We start from the raw sequence: 26,241 nt of genomic DNA, 5'->3' as shown, positions 1-26,241 counted from the left end.
AACTTTATAAATAAATGTATCTATATTTAGGAGAATTAGCATTTTATTATGGGAAATATTTCCACTTCAGAGAGAGGATTCTTATTCATCGCTTTACAGTTTCTCTCTGCCTTATGTGATTTTGTGCCTCTGCCGGTTGTCTGGCAGCCTACAAGGTTTTGACCAATATAGTCAAGCAGCACAAACACTAAATATTATATTCTTGGCCAGTTAATCAAAAAATGCTTTGTGCCTTTCCATTGTAACCAAGGATGCACAGAGGGCTTTGGAGGAACAGGAATTTGGGTGGCAATTTCCATTTTGAAATTGTATTCAGGTTTAATTGCCATCATCATCCCCATCCTTATTTCTCCTTTGCCCTAGGATAGGAGGAATTCTTCCCTGTTTATTATTTGCCTTCCCTAACCTAACAGTAATCATAGTCTCTGCTAAAACAAGAAAAAAGAAACACCAAGATGATATGGTTAGGGGTTAAAAAAGACAAAATGTAAACCTACTTTTTCTTGTATGGGCTAATTTTTTTGCTTCTTAAAATGTCCAAATGGCTTGAAAGTTTATAAAACTAATGGAAGTGGTCTGTTAAGAGAAAAATACTTAATATCCTCAGGAAAACTGGAGAGAGTTTATTAGTGTAACGCTTCATCTTCCACATGAATTAATCATATCTACCTACTTGGGGTGACATAGACCCCATAGATATATTATTTGTTCCACAATGGTTCTTCCTCTAAAGCAGGGGTGTCAAACTCGATTTCATTGAGGGCCGCATCAGGATTGTGTTTGACTTGGGGCCGGGGTGAACATGGCCAGTGTGGGCATGGCCAGCTTGACATCACTCGTTTCGGAGGCGTCTGTGGTGGCCTGAGCACTCTGCCAGCGAAATGGACTTCCAAGCTCCGTTTTCAGCTGCGATGGTGTCCTGCTGCTTTCTGCCAGTGATAATGGAGCTCTGTTTTCATTGGCAGGAGGTGGCAGGAGGCTGTCGTGGCTGAAAATGGAGCCTGGGAGAGCCGCACACGGCCCTCCCAAGCTCTGTTTTTGCTGCCAGAGGCAGCCCCGCGGCCAGATCCAGCCCCCGAACCTTGAGTTTGACACCCCTGCTCTAAAGCCATTCAACATTTGACATCCAAGGGATTCACAGAAACAGTGTACCTAAGACTAGTGATATCCTATTTGTCCATAACTGTTTCATCTCAAAGGAGAAGACTGTATCCATTGAGACTTTGCACTTACACTATTGAAAGCATGCAAAATAATAAAACAATAAAAACATAGCAATGGGAAACATTTTGACTTTCTTCTGATGTATTGAAGATGCCCTTATTTTAAATTCATTTCTTAAATTGGATTTAATGAAATGATTGATATGTTGTGTATTTAAAAGGTGGGATGGCAGTTGAAGAATCTCGTAAGGAAGCTCCGTGAGAATCCTTCTGGAGTTACTCTCCTAGTAAAGAAACGCCATACAGGGTCTTTTAATTTTACCCCCGCACCACTTAAAAATCTGAGGTGGAAACCACCACTTGTACAGGTAATATGAAGTTACACAAAGTTTTTGTTTCCCTTTTACATATACCCTTTCTCATTTATTTATTTATTTAGTGATTACGTATACTTTGTCTCCATAATTGGTCATAGTTAGTCACTTTTTAATTATATTTTGCTATTATGCAAACTGCCTTGGATTTTACAAAGCTAAGGTAGGATAGAAATGTCATAAATACAGTTTTCATATTGTTTTAATAGGGATTTTTTATCATTAAAAAAGTTTAAACCTGCATAGCAATTATTTCAAAAAATAATTATTTAATGTTCCATAATGAAACTGTACACTACCTAGTCTTGAGGGACCTGCAGACAGTTTTCATATTGTAAAAATATGTACTCTTTTTTTATGATCCATGTAAACATGCAAAATAAGCACTTGATAGAATCCTTATTGAATTGTTACTTTTCATAGTGCTACTGCTTGAAGTTGTTTGATATCTGGTGATCCTCACTTTAAAAAAAATAAAACAAAAAAAAATTAGCTTCTCAGAACATGAAAAATTAGGATATCAGAAACTAAGATTTTTAGATTAGCTGTGATTCTTATATTCCAGTTTCCCCGAATGCAGTTTTGGGGATTGGGATTTTTGATTTTTTAATCACGGGAATTTGACTCTGTGATCTTTGATCTACATACATTCCTGCAGGAAGGACTGTCCTACATAACACAATTTTGAATTGTTTATATCTCACTTCCCCTATTTCCTTTGGAACTACTTAAAATGTTCAAAACTTTGATCTCAGAAAATGAAAATGAAAGGGAAAAAAAGTCAACTCTAATGATAGCATACTTAAAGTACTATACTTGGTTGTTATAGATCAGTGGTTCTCAACCCGTGGGTCGGGACCCCTTTGGGGGTCAAACGACCCTTTCACAGGGGTTGCCTAAGACCATCGGAAAACACATATTTTCAATGGTTTTAGGAATAATTTTATGGTTGGGGGTCATCACAACATGAGGGTCGCGGCATTAGGAAGGTTGAGACCCACTGTTATAGATTATAATGGGATGTGGAAATGAAGCAGTCTCTGCGATTGAAACATTTTAGAGTATTATTAGTTCTAACAGAATTTTTCAATTAAGCTAAGAAGATGATTTATTACACCTGTTTTAAAAAATCAGAGTATAAAAAATACAATATAGTAAATACAAATCAACCCAGTCAAATTAGCTCAATTCCCAGTAAATAGATATTAATTCTAAGATAACTAAGACAAAAACAGTACATTGAAACAGTTCCCTGAGATAGGATGAAGTATTTATTTACTTAATATGATTGCCCATTTTAAATGAATCTGGGTGGCTAATAACAATTTAAAAAAAAAACCAGCAAGGAAATCAACAAAAAACACAAAATAAATATATAATCAGCAGTTGAGATAAAATCCACCCATCAATATTCATTTAAGATGCATATTTAAATAAAACTAATTCATGGGGTCCAACAGATACTGTGGTCCAACACCTGGGAACATAGTCATGACCTCAGGCAAGCAGTGTTAGGCCAATCTGATATACATCCATACTAATTTAAAGCAGATGTTAACCTAGAATTGTCAACAAAGCAAGAATAGGATAGAAGAGTCAAATCTTAACCTAAGTGACTAATCTTTTTTTTTTTTAAAGGGGGGTAGTTTAAATACCTTTAAAACATCACATTTCTACAGAAATGGAGAAAAAGAGGATACTGATTTACAAACTTGCAGGGCCAGGTTATTAAAAAGCTAAAACTTGAAAACATTGACCTTGGAAAGAGGTACTGAAAAAGGGGGAATATAAAGAACAAACTGCATTGTGGGAAGAAATAAGGGCAGACAAATCCAAGGAGTTTATGATCAAAGGGTTCTAAAGACAAAACTTTATTGTTTAAACTAGGCGTTGTCTCCAATAGAGAGCCAGTGGAAAGGTCTGAAATGTACTGAGATATATTAGTATCATTAGTATAATTATTAGCAAGTGTGTGTATGTTTATAAATAAATAATACCAAAAACTAATTTAATAATTGGTAAATCATAACAACTGATTTTATCAAAATAGTTTTTCAGTCATTTTTTTTAAAAAAAATTGTAATGAATTAGTGAAATCTCCTTTTATAGTAATCTCATTTTACTGCACAAAAGAAATAAAAGAATAGGGAAGTATAATTTTTTTTCCTCGACTCCCAGGACATTCTTAACTGGGCTGGATATCTAAAAGGCTATTTGAGCTGAATTGTTTATACTCCTTTGGAAAAGTTGAATTCGTGCAGAGTAGAAAAATTGTGACCAAATATTGCATTTGTCAAAGATTAATCTTTATAACCTATCTGAATTATGCTGATGTACTGAATTATGCTGTTTCCCCTTGAAGTGCCAATTGCTGATATTAGCAAAATTGGAGGCATTATGAAACCTGGGAGGGAAAAAGGGTGTGGAAGATATGGGGATTAAAATCTTTTCAAAGAGAATTTCATTGGGGTCTAAGCAGATAATGGCAAGGGAAGGGGGACTTCGATATCTCTAAGAAAGAATCCAGGGAGGAAAACAGTGTGTCTTAAAAATTAAAATACAGTATCTTGTTTTTACAATATTCATGCTATAAATGGAACAAAACTGATATTCTTCTGCAAGTTACTTAGGATCTGAACCATATGTAGAGGAAATACTTACTATCTAACTGAATCACCCTATGAGATTAATCATTTGAATCAATGGTGGAAAACAAAATTTTTTACTACAGGTTCTGTGGGCATGGCTTGGTGGGCATGGCCAGGGGGTATGACAGGCAGCACTCGGCCTCCTGCACCACCTGGGAACAAAAATGGGCTGGAGGGGGGGGAACGTGTCGTTCCCAGTGCCCCGTTTTGGGCCTAGGAGGCCTCCCTGCACTTACCTGAGAGCCAAAATGTGGCACGTGGGGACTCTTGAAAGGGGCGGGGGAGGAAGGGGCGGGGGCCAGCCAGCAATTTAACTACCAGTTCACCCAAACTGGGCCAAACTGGCTGAATCCCACCACTGATTTGAATGCTCGAGGAGGTTTGGGGAAAGATCACATTGGGGAAATGGCTTCCATGTTGATAAACAATCTTGAACCATCTACAGACAGCATCTATCTCTAGCAGGGTAGAACCTGAACGTCTGCCCAATGCTTCAATCTTAATTTATGCCTAATTTTTTAAAGCAATTCTGTATAAAACAGTAATTCCTAAAACTGCTTCTGTAGTTCTGTTTGATTTAAAGACTTTGGCCAAACCTAAATCCAATATGATAGAACACAAAAAATGAAAGGCACCTGTGTGTGGGACGGGTTATTTATTTTTAAAATATTGTGCATTCCTTATTGTCAACAATCCTAGGTAGTTAGCATATGATAAAATTCCAAGAATAATTATCCTAAAATAAAGTATTTAAAGAAATGTTTCCAGTTTTCAGTGAATCAGATAAAAAATAGGAATGGAGAATAACGTAAGCATATGGTAGAGGAACTGGCCTGACTGCATTTTGTAGTTTTAAAATTACTTAAGAACTGTTGTATCTTCTCCCTGTAGACCAGTCTACACCCAGCTCAGTCATCGGAAAACACCAAGGAGACATCACTAAAGAAAGAGAAACCAGCCATTCTGGATCTTTACATACCTCCACCGCCAGCTGTTCCCTATGCACCTCGGTATGCCAGCAGCTACATATTACTTAAAAGAGCCGCTCATTATTATCTGGCTATTTTGCATTCATTCTCCAGATGAATTACTTCGTTGTAATCAGCATTTACTTTGTATTTCGTACAGTTTTGAGCTCTTAAATGTATGGCAGTGTTATTTTCTGGTGGCTGAAAAAGTCTTTGTTGATAGAATTACAGCACAGGTTTTTGCTACAAGGAGAAATTCTTAGAAAATGTTTAGTACCCCGTTTCCCCAAAATAAGACATCCCTTGATAATAAGCCCAATCGGGCTTTTGAGCGCATGGCAATAAGGCCAAGCGCTTATTTCAGGGTTCAAAAAAATATAAGACAGGGTCTTGTTTTTGGGGAAACACGGTAGAAGATTATTTGGTTAGGGGTCGTCTTCTTCTTCTTGTGCCATATCCATCATTGGATGTTGGCGATCCTATTTTTGTCAACAGCCACATGAAAAAGTGCTGCTGAGTTTTGTCCAAACCAGTCCCTTAGGTTTTGAAGCCATGATGTTCTTCTTCTGCCTGGACCTCATTTGCCTTCAGTCTTTCCCTGGAGGATTAAGTGAAGGATGCTGTATTTTTCTGGGTGTCACGTCACATGTCCAAAATATTCTAACTTTCGCTTTTTAATGGCTTTGATGATTTCCCTTTGCTTTCCCAGGCGGCTTATCACCTCTTCATTTATGATTTTGTTAACCCAGCTTATATTGGTTAGGGGTAGTGTTTGGCAAAACTCTTAAATTTTGTCCAATATGTATCTCTGCTTCCTAAAATGTTCCTGTCTAGCCACTAGATGTTTTTATTTCTCTTTTCTAAATGATTGTGCCTCTAAAGCTTTTGGATCCAAGTTGGTCTGCCAAAATAACTTTAAGCAGTTGAAATGATTTAAGTTGCTTCATCAAGGCTCAAAGGACGTGAGCATTTGCAGTGGCCTGATTGCAGTAGACTTTAGTGGAGGCCACATTTATTTATACTCAAATTAAAAAAAGCATGTGCAAATAAAAAGAGATGCAAATATCTGTGCATCTCTTCACTCGTAAAAGTTTTAAATAGTTTATGTTTAGAGCTAGCGTTGGTTTTGCTTTTCAGAATGAAGAAAAACCGGGAAGGGCATTCTTGGGGCATGTCAGAAAGCCAAGGTGCGAGCATGATTGCAGAAAAGATGGTGTAGTGGAATGTGTAGATGGTCTTGAGGAACAAGGGGAAAGAAGTCTTGTCTAGGAAATAGTCAGACAAGAGAGGGAGGAGCCCCCAGTGGCTTAATGATCAGAGAAAAACGTAGGAAGAACCCAGTCTAATGGATCAAACAGTTAAAAGTGGCAGTGGGTAGTTTGTACTTTTAGACTTGCTGGATTCTGTTAATGTAGCCTTCCAATAAAGTAGAATTAAATCATCAGATTGTGTTTCCTGTCCATTTTACTGGGAAGACTCAGAAGGTCCCACTTCTATTCCGGGGGTGGAGCTTTGATCACACGGATGCCTGCCATCTTGACTTACTAATCACCCGTCTTCCAGAGATACAGAATGCTGTATGCTAAGACTGTGAATTGGGAAACAAAATAGCCATGCCAAAGTCACTAAAAGTGCAAAGGGATAATTGTCTTCTGGTGTTAGTGTGGAGATTTACATTAAGCACCATATTCATGCACAACACTTGCAACATGGTAAAGTTTCAATTGGAATTTTTTGCTTTGGAGAAAAAGTCTACATGTTGAACACTCCATTTAGATTCTACTTTTCAGAGATTTGTCAAATACATTTCTGTCATATGAGTGGGAGGGGGAGAGGTCTAGCTCAATCATTTATGTCCCCAGAAGCAAATTACTCTTTAAGTATTGTTTTACTCTTGCATATGGATATTCTCACCTGGATATTCAGCAATAACTTAAAATAAATGTAAGATGTCAGAATCAATCTTACGGAGTAGTTCTATGACATCTCTAAATGATTTGTTGAAATGGCTTCATTCTTTCCAGCTTTTGATAACAAATCATTCTGTCTTTCCTTCTCAACTTTTTATTTATTACTTGAATTTGCTAGCTTGGGATGTCATTTTAATTGGTTTTGAATACTGTTTTTTTACATATTGTAAAAGGAAAAAGTAATCCACCTTGAAGATACTGATGGAAAAGTGCATAGCATTTCTTCCTATAAAAAGAATAAAGGTTTTATTTTTATTTAAAAAAAAAAATCCTTATAATACTTGACAGGAGTACTAACCAGTAATTCCCTTGTTTTTTAAAAAATCTTATATAACATTAATCGAACACTAAAGGAAGGTAAAACATTTGAGTTCTTCTGCTTGGTATAAATTAGGAAATGATACATAGGTTCCCATTGTGTAATTTATTGAAAAAATATGAGTCAGGTCTCTTGCATGATTTATTGGGTTGCCGCCAATATTAGGGAAGAACAATTGAATTGCAGAATACTTAGACCATTCTTCTGATCACAGAGATTTATTCAGCCGCCTGTCTGAGTACCATGTGATAATATCTTGAGTTATCTTTAAACATGCTGTTGCTTGCACCATAAAAGCTGGGGAGTTCATAAAGAAAACAGAAAAGAAGAAAATGTAATTCTGGGGCTGTCCCACATTTTCTCCTTTTCTCGGCAACTTGCAAAATTGCAGCATGAATATGTACTCTGAGTTCCTTTTGTTTTCCTTCTTTGTTTACTCTTTTCAGTATCTCTCAGGTGGCAACTGAATAGCATTAGAATTGTTCAGGGTTCAGGGTTGCAGGCCCTTCGTTTATGTTGCTAATTGAATCTAATTATCTTTTCAGGGACGAGAAGGGGAACTTCATTTATGGAGGAGGCAATAAACCTAGACAGCCTCTCCCTGGTTCTAAAGGTGCAGAATCTCCCAATTCTTTCCTTGATCAGGAATGTAGAAGACGAAGGTTTACTCTGATAGATTCTGATCCATTGCCTGCCTATCCCAGAGAAACAAATATTCCGCTAGCAAAGATGAGGGAGAAAACTCCATCTTATGGTGAGAAAACTCTGAACCTATATTTTGGTTTTTCTTTTTCCGAGAGTTAACCCCCACCTTTTTAAAAAAGTCTTTTAAAAACTCTTCCTTTTTAGAAGATTAAAACAGAGAGAATCTGTAACTGATGGAAATACTGTATTATGAAAAATTATGAAAAGGTTTTTTAAAATATAAGCTCTGCTATGTATCTACAGTTTATAACTTTTCATTTGCGGTCTTATACTCACTGGCATAGGAACAATTCCCATTGAACTGATTAGGCGGTTTCTGAGTAGACCTGCAAAATCATGTGTTGCTGAAATTTAACTCAAAATAATTAGTTCTGTTTTCACCCTCTGCCAAAGAGACAAAAATAGAGGGTGGTCCATCTCAGGTGCCTGGATCCTTTAATAGCAATAGCACTTAGACTTATATACCGCTTCATAGTGCTTTTATAGCCTTCTCTAAGCGATTTACAGAGTCAGCATATTGCCCCCAACAATCTAGGTCCTCATTTTACCAACCTCGGAAGACAAGTCAGTTGTGCCACATAAGTCTAGGAATATGGAGATAGAGTGGAATAAGTGGCTTACCAAGAAATTGTGAGAAACAGAACAACCGCATGGACATGGACAATAATGGTGGCAGAAGGTGAAGAATGAAACGTAATTGAATACAACTGCATGCTCCTGTTTAGGTCTAGAATGTGGTGATAAGAGTGGTGAATGTCACACTTCTCCACACTTATTGCATGCATAGAAATTCATCCAATGGCTCTGTTTAAGGTTATTTGCTACCTGTTGGACAAGAACAGACTAGAGGATTCTCCTGCAGACTGCTCTTATATATTAACTAGATTTTTCTGTATGTATAAAATTACTTGGTTCACTTTGAGTTGCATGGGATAAATGCAACTTTTTAGACCTGGGAATTATTTCAAGCTGTGGTACCTGAGGGACATTATGGGTAGGCATAATGGCTTTTAATGTATTTTTATTATGTTATTTGCTGTAGGATAACTAGGATAGCATACAAATTAATGTAATAAACGAAAAAATAACTATCAGTTCATCTGCAGATTATTAATAACTAGTAAATCAATATCTATGAATTTTGTTAATTTAAATAAACTTCCATATACTGAAGTAGTCTAACTTTAGATATTAGGAAGTAAAGAGGTCTTGCTTGTGAAAATCCAGTGGTCTCTTGATGGGAGATGCTGGCCTTAGATGAACTTGTTTAAAGTTCACAATAATTGCCATCACACAGATCACATGGAGGAGAGTATAGGTAGCTCAGAGTTGAAGTGTTGGGTTCTTGTTATCATCAAGGCAAAAATATCCCCCTCTTACACTGATGGTGTTACCTAGCCTGGTAATTAAATGTCTGCAAGAAAACAATCAAGCTGAAAAAGCACCAAGAACCTACACATAACTTAATAATATCTTTGCAGTAACACTATCTGTGGTTTTTAGGAAAACCTCGCCCACTGTCTATGCCTGCTGATGGAAATTGGTCAGGAGCTGCAGAATCTTTCTCTAAGCCACGAGCGATGGGGAGAAAAGGTAAGGAACTCATTGAAGTTCAATTGCTTTTCCCAATGAGGATGTCTGTTCATGGTCCACGTTGCAGTTTAATGTTAGATTTCCCTCTGTGCATTTGCCAAGCAGAGAGGAACAGGCGTCATATTCATTTAACCAGATAGCCTCCCTGGGGTCAGCAAACTAGACATTGTTATGGCAAATGTCAAAGCAATATTTGAGTCTTAGTTTATATTACGTTAATATAATAGGAGAGGTGCTTTTGATGATACTTTATACTCCAGATATTAATGTAATAACCTGTTATTATACTGAGAGTAAAAGTGCACAACCCTGGCTGCCTGTGACTCCCGAAAGCCCTTGGTATATGCATCAGACACCTCTGGAAATGCTTACCAAATTTTAATCTTTAATGTGATAGGTTGCGGAAATTATGAAATGCTTGATTGGAGAGTAATAACATCCAGACCTATGTTTAATTTTAATGAAGGGTAAATGAAATCACAATATAGTTTGATGTCACCCATATTGTGGCCCTTAGCCTAGCAGAAATTGTGGACTTCTGCACAAGCACTGGTTTTAATGTCCCATTTGAGTTGAATACTGAGTTGGGATATTCCATAGTTGCTAAAATACTGTTTAAAATGCTCACAGCTAGCAAATCTTAAATACTGGGCCAAAATAGGAAAATGTCTGTCTCCTAGAGCTTGTCAGAGCATTAGTGTTTGCAAGGGATGTGTGTATATATTTGTATGTGTTCAGGTCCAAAACATGCACCATGATGCAGAAAGTGTAACTTGCATGATTGCAGCAAACATTAGAATGCAAGTGTGCATCTTTACATCACTGTATCTGTGTCAGATTTTGAAGCAATCTCAGTTTGCTGTATTTCAGAAGCTTGTAGAAGCTTCTGAAGAAAAAGACATGGAGATAACAGTAGTGGTAAATGAGAGAAACATTTCCCTGGCAATTCGTATGTTTCAATTTGTCCCTTACTAAGTTTATTTTCTTTCCTAAATGAAACAACAATGGGATTTTAAGAATGAATGTATTTATGTATAGTTTATTCATTCCTAAAGTAGAAACTTTACTCATTAATTTAAATTTGGGCTGGTTCTGTTCCCGATGATTCAGGTTTTAGCGGATTAAGAAAAAGAATGTCAGTATTAAAAAAAAATGTGGAGGCCAGTTCAGATTATATTCCTTCTGCACAACTGACTGAGAAAATAATTTTTACCACATCTGCTGGAGAGTGGCGTAATATTAAAAGCTGCTCAGTCTTTGCAGACTTTTTGAATGTGAATGCTTATAAGACTCTTCTGCTTGGTTTTTCAGCTGAAAATGTCCTCTGCCGATACTTCAGCAATGAAAGAATCCCACCCATTATTGAAGAAAACTCCCCTTTGCAGCATCCGTTTCCCAGACCAGTGGCAGAAAAACAGTTAGTAAAAGGCGCCGACTACATCAGGGGAAGCCGGTGTTTTGTTAATGTGGATCTCCACAACAGCGCAACCATCCCTTTCCAGGAGGATGCTGCTAAAAGGCCGCCTGTGACCACGTCCACGAAATCTTCCTCCACAGAACCCTCTTTGCTGGTTAGCTGGATCACAAGGTTGAGGTTATTGACTCATTGAGTAGATTGGATGGAAAGTGGCTGAATGTCTCACCAAGTGCCTTCTTTTATTCTCCAGTCAGAGGGATCTTTATTTCCTAAAGAGTTATTTAGTGACTACGTCTTTTGTTTCCCACCCACCCACCCCTTCAGAGAATCCTTCTTTTTCCTGATGTTGCTCAGATTCACTGGTGGACCTGGGGGAGGGGACGGGAAGTTAATGGAGAGGCAGAGGAGATCTCAAGATGTTTAAAACAAATAAAAAACGCCGGCCTATGAAGAGAACTTCCGTGTAGACCTCCAGAGAAATCAGTCCAGGTTGAGAACTTCAGGAGTCACTGCTAATGTGAAATCAATGGATTCTGGGCAGAAGCAGTCTCTGCTTTGGCCTAAGGTCAGATGGCCTTTCATTTGCTCAAATGCTATGCAGCTACTCAGATGTGGAGGCTTTGTAGCACTGAGAGAAAAACCTCCAAGCTACAATTCTGACCAAGGAAGATGAAAGAAGAAGGTGTCATTCTGCTTCAAAACTATGCAACTTGCAAGTGCCTGCGGAAAACACAGCTCTATGGAAAGAGAAGGCTTTCTCCCGTTCTTCTGGTTCACCACAAATATCACTGTTTTGGGTACAATCCCAATTATTAAAACCTCAGTGCCGTTTTGAATTATCCTTGCCTTAACTGCTGCAGCCTTGATCCCCTTTACATAGATTGGCACCACATGTCACAGATATGCCTTTTTAGTGACAATGGTAAAAACTAAAGGAATATATCTTTTCTTGTGGGGGAAAAAAAAAAGATTGAATAGCTGTTAACCAAAGTGGTGTTTTAAAACCCTGCAGACTTCTGGAGCATAATGGAGGGTCAAGGATGAACTGGTTTGATGTTGTTTGTGTTGTAAAGATTGAGTTCTGATAAATGACAATGTTGTTAAAACAGTTTGCTATGTTAAAACACTGGTAGACAAAATCGTGTCTGTCCCAATTATTTCTATAGCATTGGGTTGGAATGGAAATCATTTATGGAAGGAAGTATTTGCAAAACCACTAAGAATGTGTTGTTGTTTTTAATGTAGAAAAGAGTATTGGTATAGTTCCACAAAGAGCGTTCATTTTTAAAATAATTTAAACATGACATTGTGCTGTATTTTTTCTCTTTAAAGTTTATTTATTTGGATTTAGAGGTCATTCTGTGTTTACTCCCTTAGTTAAGATTACTAATGACTATGGACCTATTGTTACCTTATCTCACTTAACTAACTCATTTAGATGATATCAGGACATCTGTGAAGGTGTCATTGTTATTAGATTTGTCATGGTCATTTACTCCAAAAACCTCTTTTGGGGTATATGCAATGAAAAAGAAAAAGGTAGATTTTACATTGCTTTCAAATATTGGATTGACTTCCACAGCTTGTGCTGAGCAGTTCATGACAAATTTATCAACTAAAAATGTTAGTTTTGAAACTAATAAGGCTTTTTTTTTACATTTGGAAAATAGGCCTCACATTATCTATGAAGCCAAAACAATTTAGATTCTATTCAAACTGCTAAATGGAGCTGATGATAATATGCCTTGTAGGCAAGAACCAAAAAGGAGACAGCAATATTTCTTTCACACCCAATCTGATAGTGGTATCAGTTCAATAAACTCCAGTAATGCTGGAGTCATCATGCCTTATTTTGTTTGTTTTACCATTATATCAAAAATATTCACAAGTAGTCCTCGACTTACAACAGTTCATTTAGTGACTGTTCAAAGTTACTAAACGGCCCCGAAAAAGTGACTTATGGCTGTCCCAAAAGTGCATTTTCAAGAAGCAACTGGACTTTCTGGTTTTTCTTTGAAGATGTTTCACTTCTCATCCAAGAAGCTTCTTCAGTTCTGACTTAATGATGGGGAATGGAAGGACTGCATTCCAGCACCTTTGGGACAACCATGACGTGGACGACTGAGAATCTCTATAGACATGTCACTTATGGCTGTATTTCACACTTATGACTGTTGTAGTATCCCCATGGTCATGTGATCAAAATTATTTATTTATTTATTAGTTCAATTTATATGCCGCCCTCCTCCAAAGACTCAGAGCGGCTTACAATGCACTCATAGCAATAGCCTTCATTCTTCTTGTATATACCTGCTTATTAGGGCTTTTGGCCCCCCATAAGCGGTGTTTCTACAAAGTCAGCTTATTGCCCCCACAATCCGGGTCCTCAATTTACCTACCTCGGAAGGATGGAAGGCTGAGTCAACCTTGAGCCTGGTGAGAATTGAACTCGCACTAATTCCAGGCAGCTAAGTGCTACATAACAGCACTTAGTCCGCTGCACCACCAAGGCTTCAGACACTTGGCAACTGACTCATATCTATGATGGTCCCAACATCCTGGGATCATGTGATTGATTACCTTTTGTAAGTATCTGGCAAGCAAAGTGAAATGAGGAAGCCAAATTCACAACTGCAGTGATTTGTTTAACAATCGTGGCAAGAAAAGTCATAAAATGGGGTAAAGCTCACTTAACAAACTTTTCATTTAACAACAAAAATTTTGGGCTCAGTTGTGGTCTTAAGTCGAGAACTACCTGTATTCTACTTTTATAAAGGGAAAGACACTTCCTCCATGCACCTTTCCCCAAAAACTCAAATGGAACTGAAATTCAGAACTGTCTATAAAGGTTTGGATAAGTCTACCACAGAGAATTCTCATAAAATGTAAACAGTTCAAATACAATGATAGAGGAGGATGTTTCTAAGATTAGCAAAGGGTTTCAACAAGTTGGACAAGGCACCTAACATGCTTTTGATATATCTGTTTAATCAAGCTGATAATTTCTCTGCAAGTTGAGACAGAAACCACTGCTGTGGCAAAAGAAGGAATCTTGTTTCTTAAAACCTTTCTCAGCTTAGCTAGCAGGTAATGGAAGGTACATACTGAAAATAATAAGAGAGAAAAAGGTGATTGTGCTACTGATTGTAAGTCAAAAAGTCCTGAGTTCAGATGTTACCTGATGTGTAATCCTGATTGGACTGATTGGATTTAGCCTTTGCCTTCCATCTGCAAGAGTGGGGTAATGCTGGACATGGTTACACTGAATGAAGATTTGTCTATTTTCATTTGTAAATAGACCGATGAGGCATGGCGGAGTCATGATTTTACTGTTTTTAGATGAAAAGTTCTGAAAAAGAATTCAAAAGTCATTCTGAGGGGAGGCAGGGAGAATTATTATGGGGATGTTTGCATCATTCAAGCAGTGTGTTTCCTTTGATGGGGTATAGAGTACAGATTGAAAACGGTGCAAAAAACAAGTCTACTTTTCACTATTCCGACTTCGGGGCCATTGATTAACGTACAGGTAGTCCTTGACTTACTTAGTGACCGTTTGAAGTTACAGTGGCACTGGAAAAAAAAGTGACATTTTTCACACAACTGTTGCAGCATTCCCATGCGGTCAAAATTTGCCCTGTCTTTACGAAGGTTGGAGTGTCCTGTGGTCATGTGATCATCTTTTTTTATGACCTGCCATGTCATAAAAATTGTCGTAACTGCAATGATTCATTTAACAACTGTGGGAAGAAAGACTGTAAGATGGAGCTGCAAAACCCAACAACTGTCTTGCTTAGCAGCAGAAATTTTGGGCTCAATTGTGGTCATACGTCAAGATCTACCAGCATTTATATTAATGGGTTATAATTTATAGATGGTGGTTAAAGGAATTAGGTATGTTGCTCCAGAAGAAAAGACTAAGAGAAGAGCATATAACAACAGCCTAAAATGCTGTGATATAGAGGAGGGAGCGGACTATTTGGTTTCCCCAAAGGGCAAGACTAAACCAATGGGAAGAAATAGAATCATAGAATCATAGATATGGGAAATTTCCTGGTGGTAAGTGCTGTCAACAAGTATAATGGCTTGCTTCATGAACTGGTATGTTCTTTTTCACTGGAAGTCTTCAAACAGAGTCTGGAGAGCCATCTAAAGCTGACTAGAAAAACTGACATTAAATTGGACTCGATTAGGAATTTCAAACTTTCAGGCCCTGGAATTTCCCAGATGTTTTAAAGAGAAATTTCTTGGAATCTGATGATGAGCCAAAGTCCATTAATCTCATAAAATATCATCTACCCACAGAAGCAGAGTTGGAGAAATCTAGAAGTACATGAACTCTGAGGTAATCTTGGAACTATGTTTGAATGAATTCAGTGCCCGTAATAGTTTTTTTCTCTAGGGTATATTTCAAGGATCTCCTAACAGAATTCTTTAGAAATAGATACCACCGCTTTAGAAGGCAGTAGGCATGGAAATTTCAGTTATATTTCTTCTATTTTAGAAAATACAGAAAGCAGAACAATTGTCCCGCCCAGGCCAACTGCGTTTGAATTCTTTGCATCAATGAAAAGGAGAAAAAAATAACCGCTCACAATTACCCATTGCAAAGAATATGTGTACATGGAAAGTGACTAGATACAGTAGGAGGTCTTGCAGATCTAAACTATAATATAGTCTTTTTACATTTTATGCAGCAAATATACCAGAAAAATTCATGGCTTTGCTGCCTGTGTAATCATGCATATCCATGGAGATTCTCAGTCATCCAGGTCATGATTGTCCAAAAGGTGCTTTTTCAAAAGGCAACTATACTTCATTTTTTATTGAAGATGTTTCGCTTCTGATCTAAGAAACTTCTTCCGTTCCATTCAGTTCTTCATCCAAGAACCAAAGAAGCTTCTTGGATGAGAAGTGAAACATCTTCAAGGAAAAACCCAAGTCCAGTTGCCTTTTGAAAAAGCATCTTTGGATATAATCATGCACGTAGTAAAGTTCAACTGTGTTTAACCCTAAGCATTTATGTACTTTCTTGTACACACTAGTAAGGGAGCAGTTCCTAAGTGCTACAGTTCCACAATGAGAAGTAGGACAAAACATATGAGTGAATGGGGGCCTATGAGGCTTTCCCAGTTGGTCAGAATCTGCCTACCCTTGGGGTGCCACTCTTCGTGGGAACCAGCCATAAAATTAACCTTTATGTGGTTGCTGTAATTTGCAAGATACGTTCAGTTCTATAGTGCTGATTCTCTGGTTACAGAGAAGGCCATAGCTTTACTGCAGAATAAATTTAACTTAATGAGAAGTGGAAGCCAATTAAATATTGCAGTTCTAATACAAGATTTTAAAAATGAGGTTTGCCAGCCTCCTTTATAATTACGGTAACTGCATATTCCTGCCTGGGTTATATCTGACCCCGACTTCACAGGTCCTTCTAGGTTCATTTAGAATTCAAAATCAGCTTGTCCTTTTTTGTATGTGTGAAAAAGCAGTTTTACTTTAATTTTGCTGAAGTGAGTGATAAAGTAACAAATGGACCCTGCTATGAAGTCTGCATCCAAAGGAAGTGACTATTTTGGGATCATCAAAAAAAAAAGTGTTCAAGTAGATACCGACAGTTTTAAGTGGGTGTTTGCATTTTGTGGAGTATTGAAACCAGTGACACCAGGGGTGGGTTCTGCTTACCTTTACTACCGGTTTGCAACAGGAGCACATGTGCAGATCGTCCATTATGATGTCTGGGTGGGTGGGCGGAGCCTCCCACCGCTTTTACTACCAGTTCGCAAGAACCGGACAGAACCGGGAGCAACCCACCACTGAGTGACTCCACTCTTGTTACCCTAAACTTTGTCTAAGTTTTCACACTTACATTTAAAACAATTCATCACAGTATAAGCAGATTTATTCTACCCTGCACCCCCAAAATCTGCTCCCTGGAAAGACTGCCCAAGGAGATGAAAGTGTGGAAATTTCCCACACTTTCCAGAACCATAATGAAATGGGAGTGAAAACCATCTCCCTCCAATTCCTTGTTCATCGTGTAATTGTCATTAGTTAGGAGAACTGTTGTTTCAGTTCGACCCATTACAGAGGTACATATTCAGAACCATGAGAATTGAAAGATAAAAAACAAGGTCCTTGGTGCAGAATTTAAATTTCTGGCAATCTCCACTTTTAAATATGGAAAGCATGCTTCTAGCTCTTGTACCTGACTCCAATAAAAATATAGATGAAGTTTCTTGAATTCCGAAAAATCCTAAATAACATTTCCACTCAAGGCATGGAGCTCTAGTGACCTTGTTGCTTCCTTTGCATGAAATACGTTATAACAAAGAAGCAACACATGTACTGTATAAGTAAAATATATATGTGGAAATGGAGCAAATTTCCTAATTTGACTTAATTTGTACATGTAAAGTTCAGAGTACACATATGAATACAAATTTTATGGCACCAGGTTGTCCATATCCTAAGATGAGACACTAAAACAGGAATAAGATAGATAGATAGATAGATAGATGATAGGTAGGTAGGTAGGTAGGTAGGTAGATAGATAGATAGATAGATAGATAGATAGATAGATAGATAGATAGATAGATAGATAGATAGATAGATAGAGATATTTTAAAACAATTCTGGAAAAGTTCCACCAAAGTGCCCCACAAAACTAAAATTGCAGCAAATCTTGGTTGATATAACTTGGATGAGAGTCTGTTTACTTGGCATTTTCTTAATCGGCAAGATGGTTAAACAAACAGGCTTTTCCATTAAACCTGACTTAGTATTTAGTTGGAGCCTTAATGAGCTGCTTTGCTTTGTAAATTCTTTCCAAAGGGAAGACATTAAATGATAATTTAATTGCATACTCATCTCATTATTCCTTCTCCTGAGGAGATTATTTTCATGCCAAACTTTTGAGTTAAGTAATCAAAAGTAATCACTTTTAATTTTGGTTTGCTCCCTTTTTCTCTGCCAAGCAAAAGGTAGCAGAAGGAGAATATGATTTCTCCATCTTTTTAAAAAAATGCCTTGTTTTGGAATTCAAGTCTGAATTTGTCTCATTAATTAAATGTTTGGATCCAGATCCTATAAATATATAAAAAGTGTATATTTGTTTTAACCTAGTTTATCTTATTTCAAACTAACTTAGAAATAGCAGATACATTACTATAAGAAGGTCAGTTTTAAATATTAAGAAATAAGTTTAAAAATAAGTTTAAAAATAAACTTTTCTAAATGTGCACATATAGCCTTTTGAGTGCCCAGGAACTGAAAATATGGATTAGAAAGTCCATTATTTAAATGTTGCCCACTAGGCAAATAAGTTTGGAACTGACCTAATGGGGAGAAAGGAATTATTAAACTGCGTAAGAAAAACGGAAGATACATTTACTTTTAATGGTTATAGAAAAGCTCATTACAGAAGAAAAGTATAAAAACCAGTAGTACGTTGGCATCCTCAGAATCATGGAAATGAATTAACATTTTGTCTCTGAAAAAAGGTTTTAAAACAACATTTGTACAATATCTGGGGGAGAGGGAATCAGTTTGGATTTTCTACCAAATTAGGAAATGGATGGTAAAAATGGACCTTTCCTATTGTAAAACATTTTATTCCATTGGTTTTTTTTCTAAAAAAAAAAAAATCTTAAAGATATTCAGAAGAGGCAGAATTGGTTTCAAATGTCAGCTTCGGAGCTACATTTATTTGAATCTTTCATAGAAACACCAAGTTTCATAAAATCAGAGGGTTGAAAGAGATTGTGGAGGTCTTCCAGTCCAGCATCCTGCCCAGTGTAAGAATTCACATATCTTAGACAAGTAGCTATCCAAACATCTCTTGAAAACTTCTGGTGATGGAACACACACAACTTCAGGAGACAAGCTGCTCTACTATCTAATAGCTGTAATAGTTAGAAAATTCCTCCTATTTCAAGTTTGAATGTCCCCTATAAAGCTTCCATCAGCTGGTTTAAATCTTACCCACGAGTCTTATGTGGAATAAAATCATGCCCTCTGCTCTGACATCCCTTTATGTATTGGAAGATTGTTATCATGGCTCCCTTTAGCCTCCTCTTCTTTAGCCTAAACATATCAAGTTCCTTTAACCTCTCTTCATAGGATTTAGCTTCCAAGCCCATTACTTTGTCCATTTTCTCTGCATTCTTTCTAGTTCCTCAGCACCTTACTTGTATTGTGACAACATAAAAGCAAGGTAGCGGTTCTGTGGGCGTGACTTGTTGGGGGAGGTCATGTGACTGGGTGGGTGTGGCCAACTTAACATCACTCACATCAAGGGGCTCCTCACCGACCCCTCCCCTGCCAGCCACTCCTTGTCGTGAATGGCAGGAAAATGGGGAGGGGAATATTCCTGCCTACCATCCTTCCCTCAGTCTGTGCTGAGATTGAGGAATGGATGACAGGCAGAAAAATCCCCTTCCCCATTTTCCTGTCATTCACGACAAGGAGTGGCTGGCAGGGGCTCCATTTCAGCTGCTCCCCCCTCCCTCTCCCTCCTGGGGACTACCTTAAAAGGGACAGGCTGCAGCAGCTCCATTGTGAATGGAGGAAGAAAAGTTAGCATTCTCTCTGCTGCATTTAACATTGAATTCTGTGGCAGAGAGAATGCTAACTTTTCTCCCTCCATTCAGAACGGAGCTGCTGCTCCCTTTATGGTTCCCTCTGCCCCCCCCCCACTCCTGGGGACTAGGTTAAGGGGACAGGCTGCAGTAGCTCTGTTCTGAATGGAGGGGGAAAAGTTAGCATTCTCTCGGCTGCACTTAACATTGAATTCTGTGGAATATCGAGCAGCTGGAAGAGGTGAGCAGCGACAGGCCGGGCATGGGTGGAGCCAAAGAGGGGTAATTACTACCGGTTCAGCGAACTGATGCCCATAATCCCATTACATTGGCTCTTTTTGCAGCTGTAGCAAACTACTGGGTTCCACTTAAAACTACGGTTTACAAGGGCACTCTGATTCATTTGGCAAGTGTTACTGTTGAGTCACGTATCACATGCCTTGTATTTTGGCATCTGGTTTTTCCTGCCAAATTGCAGAATCGCCATTGAACTTTGTTGGATAGGGCAACCAAGTCTCTTGAGATCATGCTGAATTTTGAGCTTTCTGAACTGTTAGCAATATACACGCCTTGGCTTTGTACCTTCTGCAATGTTATGAGCACCCCTTCTATTAGCAATAGCACTTAGCAATAGCACTTAAACTTATATACCACTTCATAGTGCTTTACAGCCCTCTCTAAGCAATTTACAGAGTCAGCATATTGCCCCCAACAATCTGGGTCCTCATTTTACCGACCTCAGAAGGATGGAAGGCTGAGTCAATCTTGAGCATGCTGAGATTCGACCTGCCAAACTCCTGGCAACCGGTGATCAGCAGAAGTAGCCTGCAGTACTGCACTCTAACCACTGCACCACACTCTACCTGATTTGGTTGTTAGTCTCTCTAACCCCCATTCCTTTTACCTTAAACTGTCTACCATAGACCTTTCATGTTTTTTAAGAGGTCCCTAAGGGGGTGTGCATAAGCGCACCAGCGTGCCTACCGTCCCTGTCCTACTGTTCCCATTTATATGTACTCATTTTATGTGTTTATGGCTGTATTTTGCTTATTTATTTCCTTTTATTTGTGCCAATTTTTTTTCATGTGTCTATGCCTATGTCTATACTGTTACTTGTTTCCTTGTACTTGTTGACAAATAAATAAAATAAAATAAACTCAACTGTATATTTCCCACTATGTGATCATAGACCTATTAAGAACCATGTGTTGCCTATGATTGTTTAGCCAACCACAAATCCATCTGGTAGTAGTGCCAACCATCCCAAATAGATCTAGTTTATTAAGATGGAGACTATAATCTATTTTATCAGATGCCCTACAGAAGTCTAAGTACACTACACTTACAACATTTCCTTGGCCAGCTAATCTAGTCACAATATGAAAGAAAGATACATTGTCTGGTGCAAGTTGTTTTTAATAAACCCATGCTAATTCAAGTAATGGCTTTATTTATTTCTAAATAATTGAAAGCCCACTACTTGATTCTTTTTAGAATTTTCCAAGCTATTAGTATCCTGCTAAATGGTCTATAGTTTCCTTTTTCCCATTTGGAACAATATTGTCTCTTCTCCAATCTTCTGGCACTTACCCTGTGCTCTGGGTTTGGTCCTTTCTCTCCGTGGCTCTAAGACAGAGGTCTTCAAACTTGGCAGCTTTAAGACTTGTGGACTTCAGCTCCCAGAATTCTCCAGCCAGCCAAGTTTGAAGACCTCTGCCCTAAGACAACATCCAGCAGTTCTGTTACCACCACAGGCTCCATCCAGTATGGGAGATTTGAATTCCTTCAAAGCAGTTAGGTGTTCTCTTGCAATCCCTTACCTATATTGACCTGCATTTCTCTTTCGCTCCCAATGGTGCAGTTCCTGACAGGATGGACCATTTTTCCTTTTGTAAAAAGACATAAATTAAGCAATTCAGCCTTTGCCCTGTTCCCCATTACCATCTTGCAGTCTTCTTCAGTTGATGGGCACCCATTTCCTTGATTTTTGTTGTCTTCTGCACAAACCCAAAGGTGTCTTCACCTTCACCCAAGGTTCCTACTGCTTCCACTTCTCTTACCACTTCTTCCCTCTTGGTAAATATTAAAATCAATTCAGCTGACCCTCTTGTTCCATCCTTCACCTTCTGGACAATAAAATTGTCAACAAAGCATACCAGTTTTTAAAATAAATTCCTGTAAATAAACTCCTTCCTAATGTGGGAGACTGGAATTATGTTTTGAAATCCTTAGCAACCTCACAGAGGCTTTTGGAGTTCATATGTTGAGTTTAATACTTGGGAGTGGTGGACAGCTACTTCCTGGCACAATTGTATATAGTAGAGAAGTCTTTTCAGTGACATCACCAGCTTAGAAAGGAAGGGATTGCTCACAGCTTTTTCAGTGACATTATCTGAATGGATCCATTCAGTTCCATCTTTGCACCTTTCTCAAAAAGCAAATGAAATACAAAGACTTCTCCAAAGATTAAAACAAAGTTTATAAATTACAAGCCTGTGAGATTAAACAATAAAATTGAGATTAGTTTTTGCTTTGCAACTGTTCTTCTTTGAATTGTTTTTCAAAATTTCTCGCAGTTATATATCAGCATGAAGCAAGGCCTTGAAAACAAATTCAGGAAAAAGTTTCCCTCCAGATGATACATTCCAGTTCCCATCTGAATGTCTGCACATTACCCAGCTTCGCTCTAAAATTAAACATACATCAGCCATAATACATCACACTGGATATAGTGTAGGAAGAAGGGTCAAAAGTCAGAAAAGCATCACTTCCATTGCTGAATTTCTTATCCAGCTCTGAATATTCATAGCGTCCTGATGAGCAATGGTATGAAATCAAGTGATGTCAAGTTATGTTCCTAATTCAGTGCCTTCCTTTTTCTTTTTCTTTTTGTCAGATTCACCCTGCAAATCATGCCAGAGATAACATTTTGGAAGAAAGAAACAAGTGGTAGAAAATCTACCATGGCTAAATATAAATGAAATATTTTAGCCTTCCTCAAAGTAGCCTTTAACACAACATGGTGTTCTGCTTCCTTATTCAGCTCAAGTTAAAATAGACATGGAAATAGTCCAGGGATATTGGATTGAAGCATTTAACAAATATAGTCAAACAACCAACCAGTCAATAAATTAATCACCAGTTCTCCAAGTTTGCTCCATTTTTGTTTACTTGTATGGTCTAGCTTGTTCAGTCAAACGATAGCCATAATACAGACAGGTGAGGCTAAATCTTAATATTGAATGTAATGCAACTCAGGAGACACCTAAGTTACTGTGTTAGCTTTAAAAATAGAACAGTGTTGTCTGCAGAACGAGATTGAGAATTCAGCTTGAATTTGAAAGGAACGTAACAAATGCCCATTCTTTCATGTTTAGATAGGAAGAGAAAGAAAAAAAAACATTTGTCATGTGCCTATTTTAGAAGGAAATGGGATTACTTTTCCCCGGGACTTTTCGGTGAATTTAGTGGCACAAACTATCTTCTTATAACAATTTGCTTTTGTATGGATAGATTTCTTTGGGCCTTGCTCACTTCAAGTTCTGGCTTCACTCGCCATCACCCAATGTTCTTCATCTGCTTTCCCCTGAAGGTTGGGTGGAGAAAAGCTTTTCCACCCTAAGCAGAATTAGATTATTATACACTTTTCTTCAGTTTATTTAATCTCATCCTAAAATTTGCTCTTTCTTTTCTTGTTGCTGCTTGGCCTTATTTTTTACCCTACCCCCCCTTTTTTTTGGAAGATTGGGATGTACTCCAATTGTGTTCCCTGTTTCTAGCATATGGATACTATCAAGGAAAAGGAGTCCAAGTAACTTTATAACTGGTAGCAAATGCAAGATAGAGCCAGGGGTGGGTTGCTGGAGGTTTGCAGGGGTTCGGGAGAACCTCTAGCTAAGATTCTGTGCAGTTTGGAGAATCCACAAATCCCGCTCCTGGGTGGTCCTGCCCCACCCACGCCACCCCTACCAGGAGTCCCCACACGGTCCGTTTTGGTTGCAGGTAAGTGCAGGGCATGCGTGGAGGCTCGGGGAGGGTGAAAACAGGCCTACCAGAAGTTCAGGAAGGCCAGAAACGGACCCATTTCCAGCCTCCAGAGGGTCTCTGGAGCCTGGGGAGGCTGTTTTTGCCCTCCCAGAATCTCAAGGAAAGCCTCCAGAGCCCGGAAAGGGAAACACCCCCCCGCCATGGTGCAGGAGGCTGACTAGGCCACGCTCACCATGGCCATGCCCACCCAGCAGCCACGCAGAGAACCCTTGCTAAAATTTTTGAAGCTCACCCCTGGATAGAGCCATGGTTAGCTGCACCTGTTTCCTCATTTCCAGAGCAGCTATGGATATTCAACTCTGAGGTAATTTGCTTAATATGGAAGGAATGAGAATTCCATATATTGATATGGAAGGAATAAGAATTCCATAGCTAAAGGTAAAATGACATACTGCTATTTCTACAACTTTCAGCAAGAGAAATGAGAAAGAAATGCATGTTTGTATCTTTGTATGGTAACCAAAGTTATTATTGATGCAAGAAAAAGACACCACCACCCCCCTCACCGTGATAAATGTTCAGCATAACAATAGTCACTGTATAAAATGTCATGGTCTGTTCAAATCTTGGCCTAGGCAAACATCATTTTCCAAAGTGGTTAGCAGAATATTTTGATACAAGGCCATATTCATAGGAAATAACACAAAATGTGGCTATTACAGTGTGTTGTGGATTACCTGACAGTTCAAAAAGATTTGTGGAGTGAAGTAACAAGGTCACTGATCATCCATGTGAGAGGTGCCTTCAAGGTTGAGGGCTATGTTACACATGCCAGGATTTGTTTAACTTGGCAAGAGATTATAATGATTTATTAAAGGCTGTTTTTCTTTTCATCACTGTTGTATTGAACTGCTGGAGTTTTGAGGAGTGATAAAGTATTTCTGGCTGCAAACATTAAGTTGACTTGCAGCAAAATTAGTTCTCCTGTTAGAACAGCAGCTCAAGGAGAATTTAAACATCAGCGAACTATATACCTACATAAATTGTAGCTCCTATTTTGGACAATATCATTGTAAATTCATAACTTAACAATATTAAGAAATCTATAAGGACACGATTTTCCCATTCATCACAAGTAAAAATAATGTTAGTAACTTATCACTTTCTTCTAAAATACAATAAATGATCTTTTCTTCCCATATCTTATGTCTTATCCATAAACAAATCCTTAAAACCAGGTCAATTCTGACCCGATCAACAAAGTTTCATTAAGGTTACCTGAGATAACAGTGTAAACCAACTTTATATTCCTTCCTTTTCTTTACAATCTTAATCTTTAGTCCCTTCAAATAATGTCTTAGAACTTGATTGCTTTTCATTTTTTCTTTGTACCTTCTCAGAAAATTCTTCAAAGTTTTAACAAGCCTCTTTTGTAAACCCAATATAGAAAATTATCAAAATCACTTTCTTGGTACCACTGTCTTGTGATCCCCTCAAAAGAAGCAACTATCTGGAGCACCTGTGGGTGATTTCTAGTCCTTTTCTTGTCCAGAGAGAGGAATTATGTCACCAACTGTGGTTGGTGACTGTTAGATGTAAATGCCTTATTCTCTAATGTGTAAATAGTGTACAAACAGGGTATCAGGGGTTAACTTATTCTTCACTTCTTAATGTATTCATAATTCACCACTCCCACATATAGCTCCACCCATTGTATATATAAGGAGCTACCTACACCCTTTTCCTTGCTTCTATCTGTGAATATTCAGTGAATATAGAATGCCTAATGTAAATAAAAGAATATATAGTTAAATCTTTAACTCTTGATAATCTTATTGAGTCTGATCCTGAAAATATTGCAACAATCTGGTAGCAGAGGATGGTTAATTGACTCAATAAAAAAAAACTTTAAAATGTCTAAGAAAGATAGGCCCAACACCAGGGCCTACAGCAAAGAAATGGAAACGGAACAAGAAATAATCAACGAATCCACGAATGCAATTTCGAGGGAATCCGAAGAATACGCCACTGAAGACGAAGAAATAATTGATGACCAGGAGGAAATCGAAATAGAAAATAACGAACTCAGGTCAGAGATATTAAAACTATTAAAAAGCCAGAAGAATGATGAAAGCCTCATCGCGAACCTCCAAGATATGCTGAAGAACAGCGGAGCAGCGAGAGAGAAAAACATCACCAATGAAAAACCTAAAGATCCAAAAATTGTGAGTGATATGACTGCGGAGAAAATCATTACAAAGAAGAAAAACGATGATCCCGCGCGAAAATTTGAATGGCGGCCATCTTGGTTTCAACCAGCCTCCAAGATGAACGAAGCAGAACCAATCAGCAAGCTCAATTCAAAATTTCTGGCGCGAAAAATGTTATCAGACACCGAAAACGAAAAAGAAGACTCAAACACCTCAGAAGAATCAGAACCAGAAAGTGAGGAAGATCCAACAAAACACCAAATAAAATCAGCGATGAAAACGCTCTTTGCTGCATTTGGGCCAAAACTGAA

The 26,241-nt window shown here is 38.1% G+C and overlaps 1 protein-coding gene across 1 annotated transcript in view; it reads left to right on the top strand.

The window, feature by feature from the left end:
- CNKSR3 (CNKSR family member 3) overlaps positions 1-12,296 on the top strand; it is an 83,704-nt gene extending 71,408 nt beyond the window's left edge. Inside the window, exons 9-13 of the mRNA XM_060692291.2 lie at positions 1,385-1,531; positions 5,077-5,195; positions 7,988-8,196; positions 9,651-9,740; positions 11,052-12,296. Coding sequence (XP_060548274.2) covers positions 1,385-1,531; positions 5,077-5,195; positions 7,988-8,196; positions 9,651-9,740; positions 11,052-11,350 — 864 coding nt within the window. The 3' untranslated portion in view covers positions 11,351-12,296. The remainder of the gene's footprint in view (positions 1-1,384; positions 1,532-5,076; positions 5,196-7,987; positions 8,197-9,650; positions 9,741-11,051) is intronic.
- Positions 12,297-26,241: the final 13,945 nt, after the last annotated feature.

This window comes from Pantherophis guttatus, chromosome 1, assembly GCF_059756535.1.
Source record: "Pantherophis guttatus breed Tessera chromosome 1, ASM5975653v1, whole genome shotgun sequence".
NCBI lineage: Eukaryota > Metazoa > Chordata > Lepidosauria > Squamata > Colubridae > Pantherophis > Pantherophis guttatus.
This window is presented reverse-complemented; position numbering and strand designations above follow the sequence as displayed.